Consider the following 13568-nt stretch of genomic DNA (forward strand, 5'->3'; position numbering starts at 1 on the left):
TTGTCCTGTGCAGGGACCTTCACGAGATGTCATGAGCACCCAGTGTCTGCCACCTGCAGTGTCCCACCGGTGCCATCAGCACATTTAGCACTGAGCACCTGCCACGCTGCTGCTTCCGCCCATGCCAGCCTCGCCTGTTCCCAGGCAGGACCCCTCACACCTGCCTCTCTTCCTGCCTCCCGAGTTCCCACCACCTGTGTGGCACTGAGCCCCATTCTGGGTGCCTACCGTCGCTTACACGTGCCTTATTTTCACAAACCGGACATAAGCCTGATTGCACGGTCCATCCCTGAGACAGCCGACAAAACACATTGTGTTGCACACCCTAGGCGGGCTGGCGCGTGCCAGGGCCACGGTCGGAAGTGTCCCCCGCACCCTGTCTGGAAAGGGCACTGCAGTCGGGGCAGATTGGGCTGCCGAGTGACGACTGGCTGTGATGTTTGCAGCCTCTGTCCCACACTTCCGCTGGCCCGGGCCTGACCTGGCCACGTACGGCAGTGTCACAGGAGCCGCTGCCTGCAGTGCTAATTGCACACTTGTGGACAGAGAGCCAGGTGAATGATGAGTCTCTAAACCCAGCTGTCATTGTGAAGACCCCCAGACGAGTCACACCCACAGAGCTGCCCTCGCCTCCCAGGGAGTGGGCAGTGGGTCTGTGCCTGGGGCCAGGGTTCATTTCATTCAGTGCGAGGAAGGGGGCCGAGTTTCAGAGGTGTCTGGTGCTCTGGGGCAGGTCGGCGGGGCCCGTCTGCAGTCAAGTCCCACAGAGCAGGAACGGGAGTGGGAGTGGGAAGGAGGAGACAGTCCTGTTCATGTTCCGTGCTCACCACCCACGTCCCCCTGTAGAGGGTCTTCTGCGGCCAAGAGTCACTCTCGTCTGTTGCTCAGAATCTGAATAGTCAGGTGACAGGTGCTCCCAGCCTGAGAGATATTTGCTCTGGGAAAGCAGGCACTAAATTTAAACACTAGCACCTTATCTTTGCATAGGAAAATATAAAAAGTATTGCCACCTTGATTCCCTGCTCTCCGGAAATTAAGGGCCTGTACCCAGAGAAACGGCACAAATCCCACCCCCGGTGCCTGCAAACCACAACCAGGTTAGTACCGGACACGGCCACTAGGGGGCAGTGCACTGTTTGCCGACTCAGGCGTCTGCTATTTTGTGTGCTGGACAGAGTTTTTTCCAGCATTGATGTAGTTTACTATGTTTGAAACCTCTTATTCTAATTGACTATAATTAAAAGATTAAAGGTTACTGGAGGAAAATACACAAACGTAAACGAAAATATACGGTTTGAGTAAGAAGTGACTGGTTTTAAGCCAACCCAGCAGCTAAATAATTAGTCAAGTGTCATGAAACTTCACTTTTCAGTGTTTGCTTTCAGAGTGGAATCAAAGGCTAGACCAAGCAAAGACCTATTCATAGATGAAGCCAGGTTTTCAGGAATAGCCACGAACGTTAATATTTTAGCTGGCTTTTGTCACACCTAATGTCTCGGTTGCCATTTCTATAATTATTCTGCTGGATTTAAGATTTTGAAAGAACTCAGTACAAAGGTCAGAGTGAGGGGATGTCATTTTCATTTCTCAGCCACCCATTCTGTATGCTGTCACCCCAATGAGAACAGTTAGACCGGTGGATCTAATCTCTTTTTTCCCCAGGGCTCAATACACAAAGATTCCAGTCTGAAAATATGTCAAAAAGGTAAAGTTCACAAAATTCATAATCGCTGGAGTTCCTATAGGACTTGTGCAAATATGTAGAAAGTTAGGGTCAGAAAGTGGGGTCAGACACTGGTGACCTCGTCTCTCCCAGGACATACCCAAGGCTGGTACAAGCCCAGGGCCGGCCACAAGCCACCTCCTTTGGACCCTAATTTTCCCATCTGGAAGTGGAGGTGCAGGTGTAAGTTTGCCGCAGGGGTGTGTGTCCAATGAGATGACAATGTTGAAGCCCCTGGAACGACGGCAGACAAATGGAGAGGAGCGGCCACCCACAGCACACAGGGGCCGAGGTGTCAGAAGAACAGCAGCTGAGTTTTGGGGAAGATGGACATGTAAACCAAAGGTATTTCTGTTTTCCAACTTCCCATTTATTCTATTTGTCTATTATTAGTAATCTTATTATTTCTAAATGTAGAGTTTAACTCATTAGCAACTGTCACTGAAATGTTAGTGTATTGGCTACCATCAGTGCCCAGTTATGATGCCAGCACGCACCTTGGGACACCTGTTGGTGAGGTTGGCATCTTTTTTTTGTTAGGAAAACAGATGTATCTCAATTTTAATGAAGTCCAATTCATGAATCTGTAAGAAACCTTGGCCTACTCGAGGTCACGAAGACAACATTCCCTAGGCTTTCTCCTGGAAGCTTTATTGTTTTACCTGCCCTATCTGTGTATGGAGCGATTGGCATTTCTTTTGTTTGTTGATGTCAGCTTGAAGATACTCCCAGCCCAAACTGGGGCTTTTTTCCTAATGGTCTCTCCTGTGTGTGTGGCTTGGGAAGCTGTCTTGTTCCACGAATGCTGTTCACCAGTCTGAGGTAGGAGCACAAAGCTCGTTTGCTGCCAGCTTTATTCTCCCCTGGAACTGCTGACCTGCTTAGTCAGCTGCCCCGCAAGGAATTCATCTTTTGTGGTGAGTTTAGAAACTTGGCTGAGAGGCCTTCTTTTTTTTTTATTTCAACACAGGCTAAACACAGAAGAGTTCTTAGTATTTTCTTGTTTTTAATGAGGGGTCGTAAAAACTCATTTTCGGTTTTATGCCTGGAGTCTCTGCTGGTTTTTAAGCTCAGGAGAAGGACATTACACAGATCCTGGCTTCAGGCTCAGTTTTGTATCTTTTTTATTAAATATATTGATTTTCTCTGGAAACCATTTCCATTCCAAAGTGGACATTAAGAATGTTGCCAAAAATGTGTCCTTTGTGTATGAATAATAAAATGTTTTTAATGAAGAAATGACCAGTTGGTGCTTGATTTCTTCCCAAATTCAAATGTGAGTAAACTCTCTTTGGGTAGAAATCTCCATAAACAAGATGATACGGATGGTATGTAACAATGGTTTTTTCTGTTCTGTAATGAGTATGTCTTGCCGTCATAATGGAAGGGGGAGATCCATGTCTGAAAGATGTACTGTCACAGAAAATTTCTTATTGAGGACCCTCTAACTCATAGGAAACACTGATTGACGACTTCAAGTACAGAGAGATAAAAATCCACTTAATACAGCGATTTCCCCCCACACCTGAGAAAAATGTTATTACCCGCTTCCCTTTTTTTTTTTTTTTTTGACTTTTTATTGAAAGTTTAAAATGAACACAAAGAAGAGAACTCCCATGTGGGCATCAGCCCGACACTTGCTGACCTTGTTCATTTCTTGGGCCTCCCACCCGGCTCGTGGCTGGAGGGTGCTCCGTGGAACTTCGAACAACATGGCCCCGCTGCCTGCTCCTACCTGGAGCTTTCTGGAAGGGCTCTGCCGTTCCCCTCCCTGGCCACTCCCATCCATGCCTGGGCAGGGCACCCTCCCGTCCCTCCCGGCCTTGTAGGGTTTGTGCAGATTTCAGGTCGCTTTAGAATAGGAAGTCTGCTCCATAACTTGTGAACAAGGCTCCAAATAAAGATGCAGGTGGACGGTGTTCAGGACAACAGTTGGGTCCCAGGACACCCAGACACGCTCCTTAATGACAGGTGAGTCCGAAAGTCAGGAAGCGGCAACATTTTTAATGAAAGTCAAGGCATGAGCACGTTTTCCATCTCAGATGTGAGGTGAGAAAGTAAGACATTACAGCCCCCCTTGTGTATTGTTCTAATCTAGAGAGGGAAACTTTTAAGGGAGAGCAGTGAATTCTGTCACCTTCACAACTAGGTAAATTATCAAAGATCAGGGATGATGGTTCTCCAGATTGCCACTGCTGGGGTCAGGAGACTCCGGAGGGAGGTGTCCCAGCCCCCTCAATCACAAATGGACGGCCTGCTGACGTTGTAACTGGGGTGGAAGTTGAGCCGGTCATAGGGGGTGATGTGGTTGTCGGCACCTGTCACAATGCTCTTCTCTATGTCCATGTTCAAAGTATTGTTCTGGAACATTCCACCAGTGGCAAGTTGTCTGGAAAATTTATTCGAATGTGCATAAAATGCTTTCTGGAAGTGAAAAGGGAACACAGTGATGCATGATAATACTCTTAGTCATTTTTGGAAGAGAAATAAGAATTCGTAAGAAAATGTCATCTCTATTCCTAGGTAATAGAAAAGCCAGGGCAGGCAGGATGGCCCAGTTTGGCCCAGACCACCCCAATTTATGCCTGACGTCTGGGAATAATAATTAATAGTGCCTCCTTTCACTATTACTCGGATAGAAGGGTCAGTTACGGGGCCACGTGGGCGTGGTTCTGAGCCTTGACTTGGGGGTCAGTCCAAAGCCACCCCCACTTCTGCTCTGACCAACTGTGCCCCGAGGACAGTTACTAGACTTTTATTTATTTGCCTCAAAACGGACTGCCTTCAATCACAAGGGTTGGTTGTATATATGGGTGAATGGGGCCGGTCCTTTGAGAGGTCGTCGGCAAGTCTGTGTGTACTTTTTTCATCCTTTAAGATGTTTCATTGCTAGATTCCTTCATTTCTATCCAGCCCTGATCCAGCAAGATTTGAGGTGCCCTTTCCACTTTGTGATATTGGAACTTTGGGCCCCACCCACCCACCCACCCCCATGACGGGTATTAGCCTCTTCTGGAGACTCCCGACCTGCACACGTGCCCTTCCTTGCTTCCTACTTACTGGCATCTCGTGCACCGTGGGGGCTCTGCTCCCGTAAGCTTGGTTACTGGTCCTGTACACCGAGGCGGGCTCCTTGGTCCTGGCAGATGAGAAGTTCATTTGTTCTAATTCTGCCTAAGCCACAGCCTTCAAGGATTTGGTTGATGGAGCTTTGTTGGGAACGCCCCAGGTGGGGGGCATCACCGTGAATGTGGGCTCCAGTGGAGCACAGACTCGCCCACCGCCGAGCCCCTCTACACACCTCTGCTGCCCTTGCTCTTCGCAAGGCAGGCCAAAGCCCGAAAAAACTTCCAGGGGACAAGTGCGGGTCCTCATGCCAGCTCAGCCTTGGCACATGCTGTCATTTCCTGGGTAGGCCGGGAGCTGTGGTTCAGCCTCCAGACCCCACCACCCAGGGGGGACCCTCCACTTCTGAGCCTGAGAAAATGTGCCTGCAGTGTCCTGTACTGACACTACTCAAAGGACAGTCTGACCGAGGGGACTGTGGGTTCAGACATCCCAGTTCTGCCTCATGCTATGCATGCTATGAGATCTCGGGCAAGGTAGGATCCTTCCACAATCCCGTTGTCTCCTGAAAAATGAGGATAATACCAGACCCAACTGTAAGGGATTGTAGAGGGGACTAAAGGCGGGAGGGCAGGGAAGGTGCCGCTGCCCAGCTGTGAGAAAGAGTGTAGTTTGCAATGCCTGTGAGGGTTCACAGGCCACTGTCTCAGCAGGATGATGGAGGTGTGGCTGGATTCTTAACACTTTGCAGAGGTGTCTTCAGCCTAGAGAAGAATGGAGACTTACCGCCCCCCCCACCCCCACCCCATCCCCGCTCCCGCCCCCCCGGCCCCTCAACCCCCAGTTGGGTTTGTGACTTCCCCTGGGATCACCCACTGTCCCACCTGCACTGGCCGGAGGCCCACTGACTCTCTCTAAAACTTTAGGAGGCACTTTCGCAGCTCGTTTGACCCAAAGAGCTAACCACGCTTTTGACCTGGGTGCCAGGCCAGGCTGGCGACCTGGGAAGTCTTGCATGCAGGACTGTGTGAGCAGAGCGCAGGACGAACTAGGCACTTGTGTGCACGCTGGAGGAGGCGGCCTCTTTGTCCTCTGCGTTTGCAGGTGGACCCTGCCCGGACTCCACGGTCCTCACCTGTAGCCCCGAAACCACGCTGGGTTGTTGAACCTGACCGGTAGGTCCTCGGCTACGCGGTAGTAGTCGTCGGTTTTCTCCGGGAGGGCCTGGGCCGCGGGCTTCACAGACTCCTCGCACTCTCGCGGGTTCTCCTCGGACATCCTGCAATCCACCCGAGCTGCGCGAGGAAGAAACACAAGGCGGGGAACAGCCTCTCCGCAGCCCGCGCCCCGAGGGTCGCGCGGCGTCCTGTTGCTAAGCGACGGCCTGGTCACCTGACTGAGTGGGTCGGGTCTTAAAGGAGCCGCACCTCCTCCGCCGGGCACTGTTGGCCAGCGGGGCCCAAGTGCGAGGTCTAGAACCTTCGGGGCGAGTACCCAGGGCCCCGGGCTGGCCGGGATAACAAGGCATCTCATTCTGGGGTTGTAGTGTCAGGTACCCTGGAATGCGTGCGGGGCGGGCAGTCATCGCGCGCAGAACACGTCCCGATATTGTCGCGAATGCAGGGCAAGGTGGATTTCTGGGCAAATGAAACCGCGGTGCCGGGGCTTCATCAGCGAGCTGCCGGAGTTCAAGTTCTGCAAGGCCGCTGGGCACGCCAAGAACCTGACGTTCACCGCGCGCACCAGGGGTGCTTCTGGACCCCGCGACTTCGTGCCCTCCAGTACCCGGAGTCTACTTTTAGACTCCAGATTTGCCTAACTTTACGGAATCCTCCTAAGACAAGTACTGTTTAAAAATTAAAACGATTTTGGAGAGTGAGAGTTTGGGCTAGCCTAGCCGGAGGTGATGAGGGTCCCAGGGCTGGCGTGTTCGTTCCCACCCGACGGCTCGTGGGCCCCTCGGCTGACGGGCACTGGGCAGGGAGGGGGCGAGCTAGAGGGCGAGGGGCCGCCCCCAACGCCGTTCCCAGAGTGCTAACGGGGACTCAGGGAGCGGGGACGCGTCCCCCGACCCCGCACTCGCCCGGCCCCCGACCCCGGCCCGCCCCTGTCCTCGCGCGCCTGCGGTGCCGAGCCGGCTGCGAGCAGAAGTCGGGCTCAGCGCCTCGAGCTCCTCCGGGACGGCGCACTCGGACCTGGGAGCCAACGGGGCCGGCAGGCGGGGACGCCTGGAGAGCCGGGCCGAGAGCGCGGCGCGGGGAGCGCAGTGGCACCTCCGGGCCTGCAGGCGGCGGTGCGCGGGGGCGCGGGCCGCGGCGGAAGAAGCAGCGCTGTGAACCGCGTCCGCCGCCGCGTCCGCCTCCTCCGCGCCATGGCGCCCGCGCCCGCCTTACCCCGTCTGCTGAGTGCGGGTGAGCGCGCGGGAAACCGCCTCGCCCCGGACCTGCAGGGTCGCTGCCTGGGGACCTGGGAGCGGGAGGGAGGGCGGGAGGACGCGCGCTCCACGAATCCACTCTCCGCTCCCACCGCAGGTGTGTGGCCCAGGCCGCTCCGGCTGCACGTCCTCAAGGCGATGGCCCCAGGGCCGGGCCCGCCGAGCATCAGGACTCTGGGAGGCACCGCGGCCCCCGCCATCAGCGAGCCCGAGGGCGGCAGCAGTGATACAGGTTCCGGGCAGACCAAGGGGAGGGGGCTGCAGGGCCCGCGCCAGGCCTCCCCGGTTTGGGTGAAATCGTCTGCCGCCAGGAGTCCTTAGTCCCCCTTTGTTTAGATGTGAAACCCCGGAGGGGTCCGAACCCAGGGAGGAGAAGAGGCAGAGGCGGCGGAGCCTTAGGTTCACCCCACCCACAACTCAGCTGGTGCCTCGGAGCAGCTCAGTCGTCCGCCCCCCTCTGAGAACGGGGCCCAGGCCAGGACCTCCCTCCAGGGTGGGGGCAGAAACAGTGGTTGTCCACTGGTTCACGCGGGCCTGTCTCCTTGGGGGGGGCCACTGGCCCACGGCACAGAGCCCTCCCCCAACTCCTGTGCGGAGTCTCAGCTGGCACTGTGAGGGACCAGAAGGACCCCAAAAACTAGCTGGGCCCCATTCCCTTCCGAGTGAGGACTTGACCGGGTCTGCCAGGAGCAGAGCCATGGTCAGAACCCAGCCTCTCTCCTGAATCTCCCGACAAGGACCAGCTTCACTGCCCCTCCCCCATCGGTGTGGCCTCCAACTGGCTGTAGGGACAGCAGGGGCACCGAGACACCGCGTGCTCTCCTCACCCTAGATCTGCAGGACAGGATCCTCAGGGAGCCCCTCAGGCACTCCGACTTCTTCAATGTCAAGGAGCTGTTCTCTGTGAGAAGTCTCTTCGATGCCAGGGTGCATCTGGGACACAAAGCTGGCTGTCGGCACAGGTAGTGTTCCCAGAGCGTGGGGACCCTCCTGCCTTGGGCTCCTGGAGTCCAGGGCCCCTCTGCTGGCGGGTATCAGTTGGTCTGAGTGAGTCTAGCCCCCTTCTCCTCCAGATGGGACCACTGGGCCCCAAGGAGAGGCAGGGGTTTGTCTGTAGACTCAGCTCTTACGCCCCACACTTCGGCCCCCCACACACACCACGGCCGGTAGAGGTGGCTGCGGGCGTCCTGACGGCTCGCCTGGGTGGGTCCCTGGCAGGTTCATGGAGCCCTACATCTTTGGGAGCCGCCTGGACCAGGACATCATCGACCTGGAACAGACGGCCACGCATCTGCAACTGGCCTTGAACTTCGTGGCCCACGTGGCCTACCGCCGGGGCATCATCTTGTTCGTGGGCCGGAACCGGCAGTTTTCACACCTGATCGAGAGCACGGCTCGGGACTGTGGCGAGTACGCCCACACCCGCTACTTCAAGGGCGGCCTGCTGACCAACGCCCCCCTTCTCCTGGGCCCCGGCGTCCGCCTGCCCGACCTCATCATCTTCCTGCACACTCTCAACAACGTCTTCGAGCCCCACGTGGCCGTGAGAGACGCGGCCAAGATGAGTATCCCCACCGTGGGCATCGTGGACACCAACTGTAACCCCTGCCTCATCACCTACCCCGTGCCTGGCAACGACGACTCACCCCCGTCCGTCCAGCTCTTCTGCGAGCTCTTTCGGAAGACCATCGTCCGGGCCAAGGAGAAGCGGAAGCAGCTCGAGGCCCTGTATCGACTGCAGGACCAGGCGGGGGCCTCGGCCCAGGGCCCGACCAGCCCTCCTTCCCCGGGAACACCAGCCATGCTGGGTGTGGGTCATTCCTCGTGACATGTCCACCCTCCTCCCGAATAAAAACAGCAGCCAAGCCTCCCTCTGTCCTTGGCCACGGTCCTTAGTGCGTCCCAGTCCCAGCCTCGCGTCCACTCTGCTGGTCACAGTTCTCAGCAGCTGCCCACCCCACCCCCCGGGCTCCTGACCCCGGGGCCCAACAGGAGCACAGAGGACCCCCCATCTGAAGGAAACACTTATCCCCAAATCTGAAGCCCGCCTTTCCACCTTGAGATCAGTCCTTTGTAGGTAGGTTCTTACGCCAGGTTGGTGTTTATTGTCAACCAGAATGGCCCTCTGTTGCGCTGCTTCCCTCGCTGTCTGGTTCCAGGGCTGCTATGTAACAAGGTCACAGGGCCAGCCACTCGGAAGACCCCATCTGGGTTGGGACAGGACAAGCAGGATTCCAACAGACATAAAACTCAGGTTTGGGCAGAGGCTGGCTTGGACCCTGAGTTAGCACTGTGCTCCTTGTTGACTTGCTGTCGTTGGTGTCACACTCACCAGATACCTGCCTGGCCTGTGGAGCACATAAGGTTCCTGCCCTCAGGGTCCTTGAGCTTCAAGGAGATGAGCAGGCGTAGGGACAGCAGAGGTGCCAGCTGCCCCTCGAGACTACCATCTTCATTGTTGGGGCTTGGAGGCCCTCGTGACCCACCCACAGGCCAGGCCAGCCTGGGACACCTAAATGGGCACCCTCTCTGGTCAGAAAAGACCAGGGGCCCTTGCCTACTGGGACTTCTCAGTGCTCACTCACAGGCCTTCCCTGGTAGCGCTTGTGTTTCTGGGGTGAGGCGTGGGCCCTCTGTCCAGGAGCCCTCATGGCTCTCAGCATCTGTGCTGCGTGAAGTTGCTGGGGAATGTCTGGACAGCGGCGTCTGGGACAGGGTGGCCCTGTGTGGATGGACACACGACACATGTGTCAGCTCAGGTCCTGCAGAGCACACAGGAGACAGGAAGACAAGTCCCAGGTGTCCGCTCGGCTGCTCCTGTCGGGTGGGGGTGGGGGTGTCATGGCTCATGGTGTGGATGGTGCAGGGAATTGGATGCCACTTTGAAACCACTGAGTGACCAGCATGATTTTAATTTGCAAGCCTGAAATATGCAAATGCAAGTGTACAGGCAGGTGTGTTTTGAGGGGTTTGACACCGTAGGATATGGGCCTGGATGTATGCAGGTCACATGTCCCCAAGCGGAGTTCCGATGGAGAGAGCTGGCTGGGCACCCTGTCCCTCAGAGCTCCAGAGGCCAGCTGGGGGCAGCCGAGACATTTGACATCAGGACACAAGATAAAACTGCTTCCCAACTGAATGGGGGTTCCTGGACCTCCCGAGGCTGAGGGTGGCAGAGGGTCCGTGCCACCCTTCAGAAGCAGGCCATTCAGGATGTCACAGGTGGCTCCCGGCCTGGGCAGGACAGTGACTCACAGGGAGGCACAAAGACGAGACGTGGGACTGGCCCCCATTCTCATCCTAGACCAAGGGGAGGGGTGGAGGGGAGCAGCCCTGGGAGAAGGTGGATGGGGTGTCCAGGCCCAAAGATGCTGACTGCCTGCCTGGAGCAGCACCCACTCCACAACCCCACGGGAACCACGCTGATGGCCTGCCTGGCCCCTGTCATCCTCTGTCCCCCAGTGGTCTCCCTGGAACCTGCCCCAGACATGCCCCGGTGACCAGCAGGGATCCAGGAGTTTGTATTGGTCACTTGTGCTCGAGTTCTAGGGGTGCTGGGAACAGAACGAATCAGGCAGGGGTGGCCCCCACCAGGTGGGTGACTGGATCAGTGCACCCAAGTGAGTGGGACAATTCCAGGGGGTTAAGGTCCTAGAGGAAGTACAGGGTTATGGGGCACAGAGCCAGGGTGGGGGCTGCTCCTGGATGAGCAGCCAGGGAGGGCCTGAGGGCCACTTCTGAACTGACAGGATGGTGACGCGGAGAAGCCAGCTGGGGAGGTCTCAGAGAGGCTCAGGTAAAGGGTGGGGAGCATGGCCTCCACCCTGGCAGGAGGGGACCTCCAAGTTTGCCACCGTGGAGATGAACCCCAAGAGCCCAGAAGTGGCCGAAGGAGACTGTGCCCAAAGCTGGCCTCCTGCGTCCTCCCGTCCTGCTGCCATAGTGTCTGACACGCCCCGTTAGACCTGACCTCAGGGCCGTGCCCTGACAGCTGGTGTCTTGCGGGGATAAGTTGCAGCCACCAGAGCAGAGGAAGGGCCTGGAAGAGCCTGGCTCGGGATTTGGGGCCAGAGTGGGTGAGGACAGGAGCCCCATGCCCCCAGCAACGGCCCCGGGAGCTCCCGGTGAGTGCGGTGGCGGGTCTCCAGAAGCAGGGCCTGGAGATGGCCAGGAAGGCCTCCTGCCCAGACACGGCCCAGGGTGCAGCCCAGGGCTTTGCCTCCTCAGTGGCCAGAGTCTGAGCTCATGGAGTCTGGGACCCTCCTGCCATCCAGCCACAGCCTTGACTAGGTCCAAAGTCACTTTTCACACATTTAAGATTATCCAGACCAACAGACTGGGTGTTTTGTACTGTTCATGTTTTCTGAACTGCCCCTCCTTTGTCTGAGAACTAGTCCCAGTGTGAAAAAGTCGGCCCTGAACCTGTATGACACCTGCAAGGTGCGCACCGTGAAGGCAGGTACGCTGGAGAAGCTGGTGGAGCACCTGGTGCCTGCCTTCCAGAGCCGTGACCTCTCCTATGTCACCATCTTCCTGTGCACCTACCGAACCTTCATCACCACCCAGCAGGTCCTGGACCTGCTGTTCAAAAGGTGATCACCCCACCCCCACAGCACCGTGGCTGCCCGCCCACCTGCTCTGTGTGTCTCGGGAGTCACTTCACCTCTGAGCCTCAGTTTGCTGGTGAGAAAACGGGTGCTGAGAGGACCAACCTCCCAGGGTAGTCAGGACTCTGGGGAAAGTGCTGACCTAGGCCTGGCCCTGCGGGAAGGGCTGCCCAGGGCTGTGCTGGTCCTTACTTAGGCTCTTCCTCTCCCCCACCCAGCTGCTCTCTGCCTCAAACCTCCCTGTCCTGTGCCCTCGGGTAAAACTGTCCTCCCATTTGAATGGAGGTTCCAGATTCGGTCTGGGGCCCCTGCACTCATAGCCGGATCCCTGGGGGCTGGCTGAGCGGCCCCAGATCCACGCCGGTATCTGTAAGGTGCTGGTTGGGGTTCGTTCATTCCATGAAGCCCTTCCTGTGTGCAGGCACTTTTCCGGCATTTAGCATAATTCAGTGACAAGAGCAGACAAAAATCCCCGCCCTCCCGAGCCTTCGTCCCAGTCAGGGGTCAGCCAGTCCCACCAGCCGTCATAGCAGGGACCTTAGATGTGATGCCCTCACGGCCTCCATTCTAGTCAGGGAATCAGCCAATAACACCAAACATCATAGCAGGTACGGTAGATGTGACGCCCTCACGGCCTCCATTCTAATCGGGGGTCAGCCAGTCCCACCAGCCGTCATAGCAGGGACCATACCGGGTCTGACAATTAAGGTCATGAACTTGTTGCACTGATGTTGCTAACCTCTTTTGATATCAGAGGGATTATTCATTATGAATTTGTACCCACTGGACAGTTAACCAAGTTTATTATTTGGAAGTGCTGAAAAGGCTGCATGAAAAAGTTAGACAAAAACGACCTGAACTTTTCGCCAACAATTCATGGCTCTTGCATCACGACACTGCGCCAGCTCACAGGGCACTGTCTGTGAGGGAGTTTGTCATGCAGGGTATCATGCGGGGTCTCTGCTCCCGCTCCCCACACAAGAACACAGGACATGGCTAGGCCAAACAGGAACACCCACGGAGCCATAGGTAGGGGAGTCACACCACTATACTGTCACTGGCGGCTGGGTTGGAGACACAGGAACCAGGAGCAACACAATTCTCAACCCTCACTACGCCATTTGCAGGCTCAGCCACCATCTTCTTGCTAGCCCCCCTTCTTTTGCTAGCGTAGCCACAGCAGTTATATTAGTGGCCAATTGCTCACTGGTTACAGCTAACGGCCAACTAGCCACAGCTGCTGGCCATTTGATCACAGTCGACGGCCATTTACTACCTGAGCCAGCACCTTTCTATGTGAGGCCGAGAGCCTGGAAACTGCTTTTTGGGGCTCTGCCCCCCACACTCCACCCCTACAGGGTCTCGCCTCACAATCTACGCGACAAGCGTCTTCCGCGAGGGTCCCTGTGCCATATTAGCCTATTGACACCTACAGACGAAAAGAAATGGTAGTCTTAGGAACCAACAATGGCAAATCCCTTCCATCTGGGAGGATACACGCTAGCTTTTTGTCCTGGGAACGGAGGGTTGCTGCCACTGGCACCTTTCCCGGTTTGTGGTACCAGACCTTTATGACAGTGCTTGGGGTCCCTTGCATAGTTTCAACATGTAATAGAACAGGGGACCCCATAATAGGCCATAGTGAGAGCACACAGTCTCCCCGCAAAATCATCCCGGTATCAGGACCTTCGTATACTACAGCCACTCAGCCACCACCCCTGGCGTCACTTGCAAATCA

At 56.3% G+C, this 13568-nt stretch overlaps 2 protein-coding genes across 3 annotated transcripts; one reads left to right on the top strand and one right to left on the bottom strand.

The window, feature by feature from the left end:
• Positions 1-122: 122 nt before the first annotated feature.
• On the bottom strand, positions 123-6847 carry PIERCE1 (piercer of microtubule wall 1). Of its 2 annotated transcripts, none has more exons than XM_033122434.1 (3): positions 5925-6847; positions 4784-4862; positions 123-4147 (listed from the first exon to the last, which is right to left on the bottom strand). In XM_033122434.1, exons 1-3 carry the CDS (start codon positions 6320-6322, stop codon positions 3959-3961), a joined length of 666 nt encoding a protein of 221 aa, XP_032978325.1. In that variant the 5' UTR covers positions 6323-6847; the 3' UTR covers positions 123-3958. The 2 variants fall into 2 exon arrangements, with proteins under 2 accessions (XP_032978325.1, XP_032978327.1); XM_033122436.1 differs by having other exon boundaries at positions 3978-4112.
• Positions 6435-9093, top strand: MRPS2 (mitochondrial ribosomal protein S2). Its single transcript, XM_033122062.1, has 6 exons — positions 6435-6570; positions 6629-6632; positions 6839-7200; positions 7321-7455; positions 8056-8185; positions 8442-9093. Exons 1-6 carry the CDS (start codon positions 6435-6437, stop codon positions 9049-9051), a joined length of 1377 nt encoding a protein of 458 aa, XP_032977953.1. The 3' UTR covers positions 9052-9093.
• Positions 9094-13568: the final 4475 nt, after the last annotated feature.

Source organism: Rhinolophus ferrumequinum, chromosome 12, assembly GCF_004115265.2.
Source record: "Rhinolophus ferrumequinum isolate MPI-CBG mRhiFer1 chromosome 12, mRhiFer1_v1.p, whole genome shotgun sequence".
NCBI classification, from domain to species: Eukaryota; Metazoa; Chordata; class Mammalia; order Chiroptera; family Rhinolophidae; genus Rhinolophus; species Rhinolophus ferrumequinum.

Excerpts from the sequence above, each read along its gene's own strand:
- PIERCE1 (XM_033122434.1), bottom strand. The coding sequence starts at position 6,322 with ATGAGATGCCTTGTTATCCCGGCCAGCCCGGGGCCCTGGGTACTCGCC. Across the intron at positions 4,863-5,924 it reads GCGTGGTTTCGGGGCTACAG|GACCAAGGAGCCCGCCTCGG; the intron begins GTGAGGACCGTG and ends CTCATCTGCCAG. Across the intron at positions 4,148-4,783 it reads CCACGGTGCACGAGATGCCA|AAAGCATTTTATGCACATTC; the intron begins GTAAGTAGGAAG and ends TTTCACTTCCAG.
- MRPS2 (XM_033122062.1), top strand. The coding sequence starts at position 6,435 with ATGAAACCGCGGTGCCGGGGCTTCATCAGCGAGCTGCCGGAGTTCAAG. Across the intron at positions 7,201-7,320 it reads ACCCCGTCTGCTGAGTGCGG|GTGTGTGGCCCAGGCCGCTC; the intron begins GTGAGCGCGCGG and ends CTCCCACCGCAG. Across the intron at positions 8,186-8,441 it reads AAAGCTGGCTGTCGGCACAG|GTTCATGGAGCCCTACATCT; the intron begins GTAGTGTTCCCA and ends GGTCCCTGGCAG.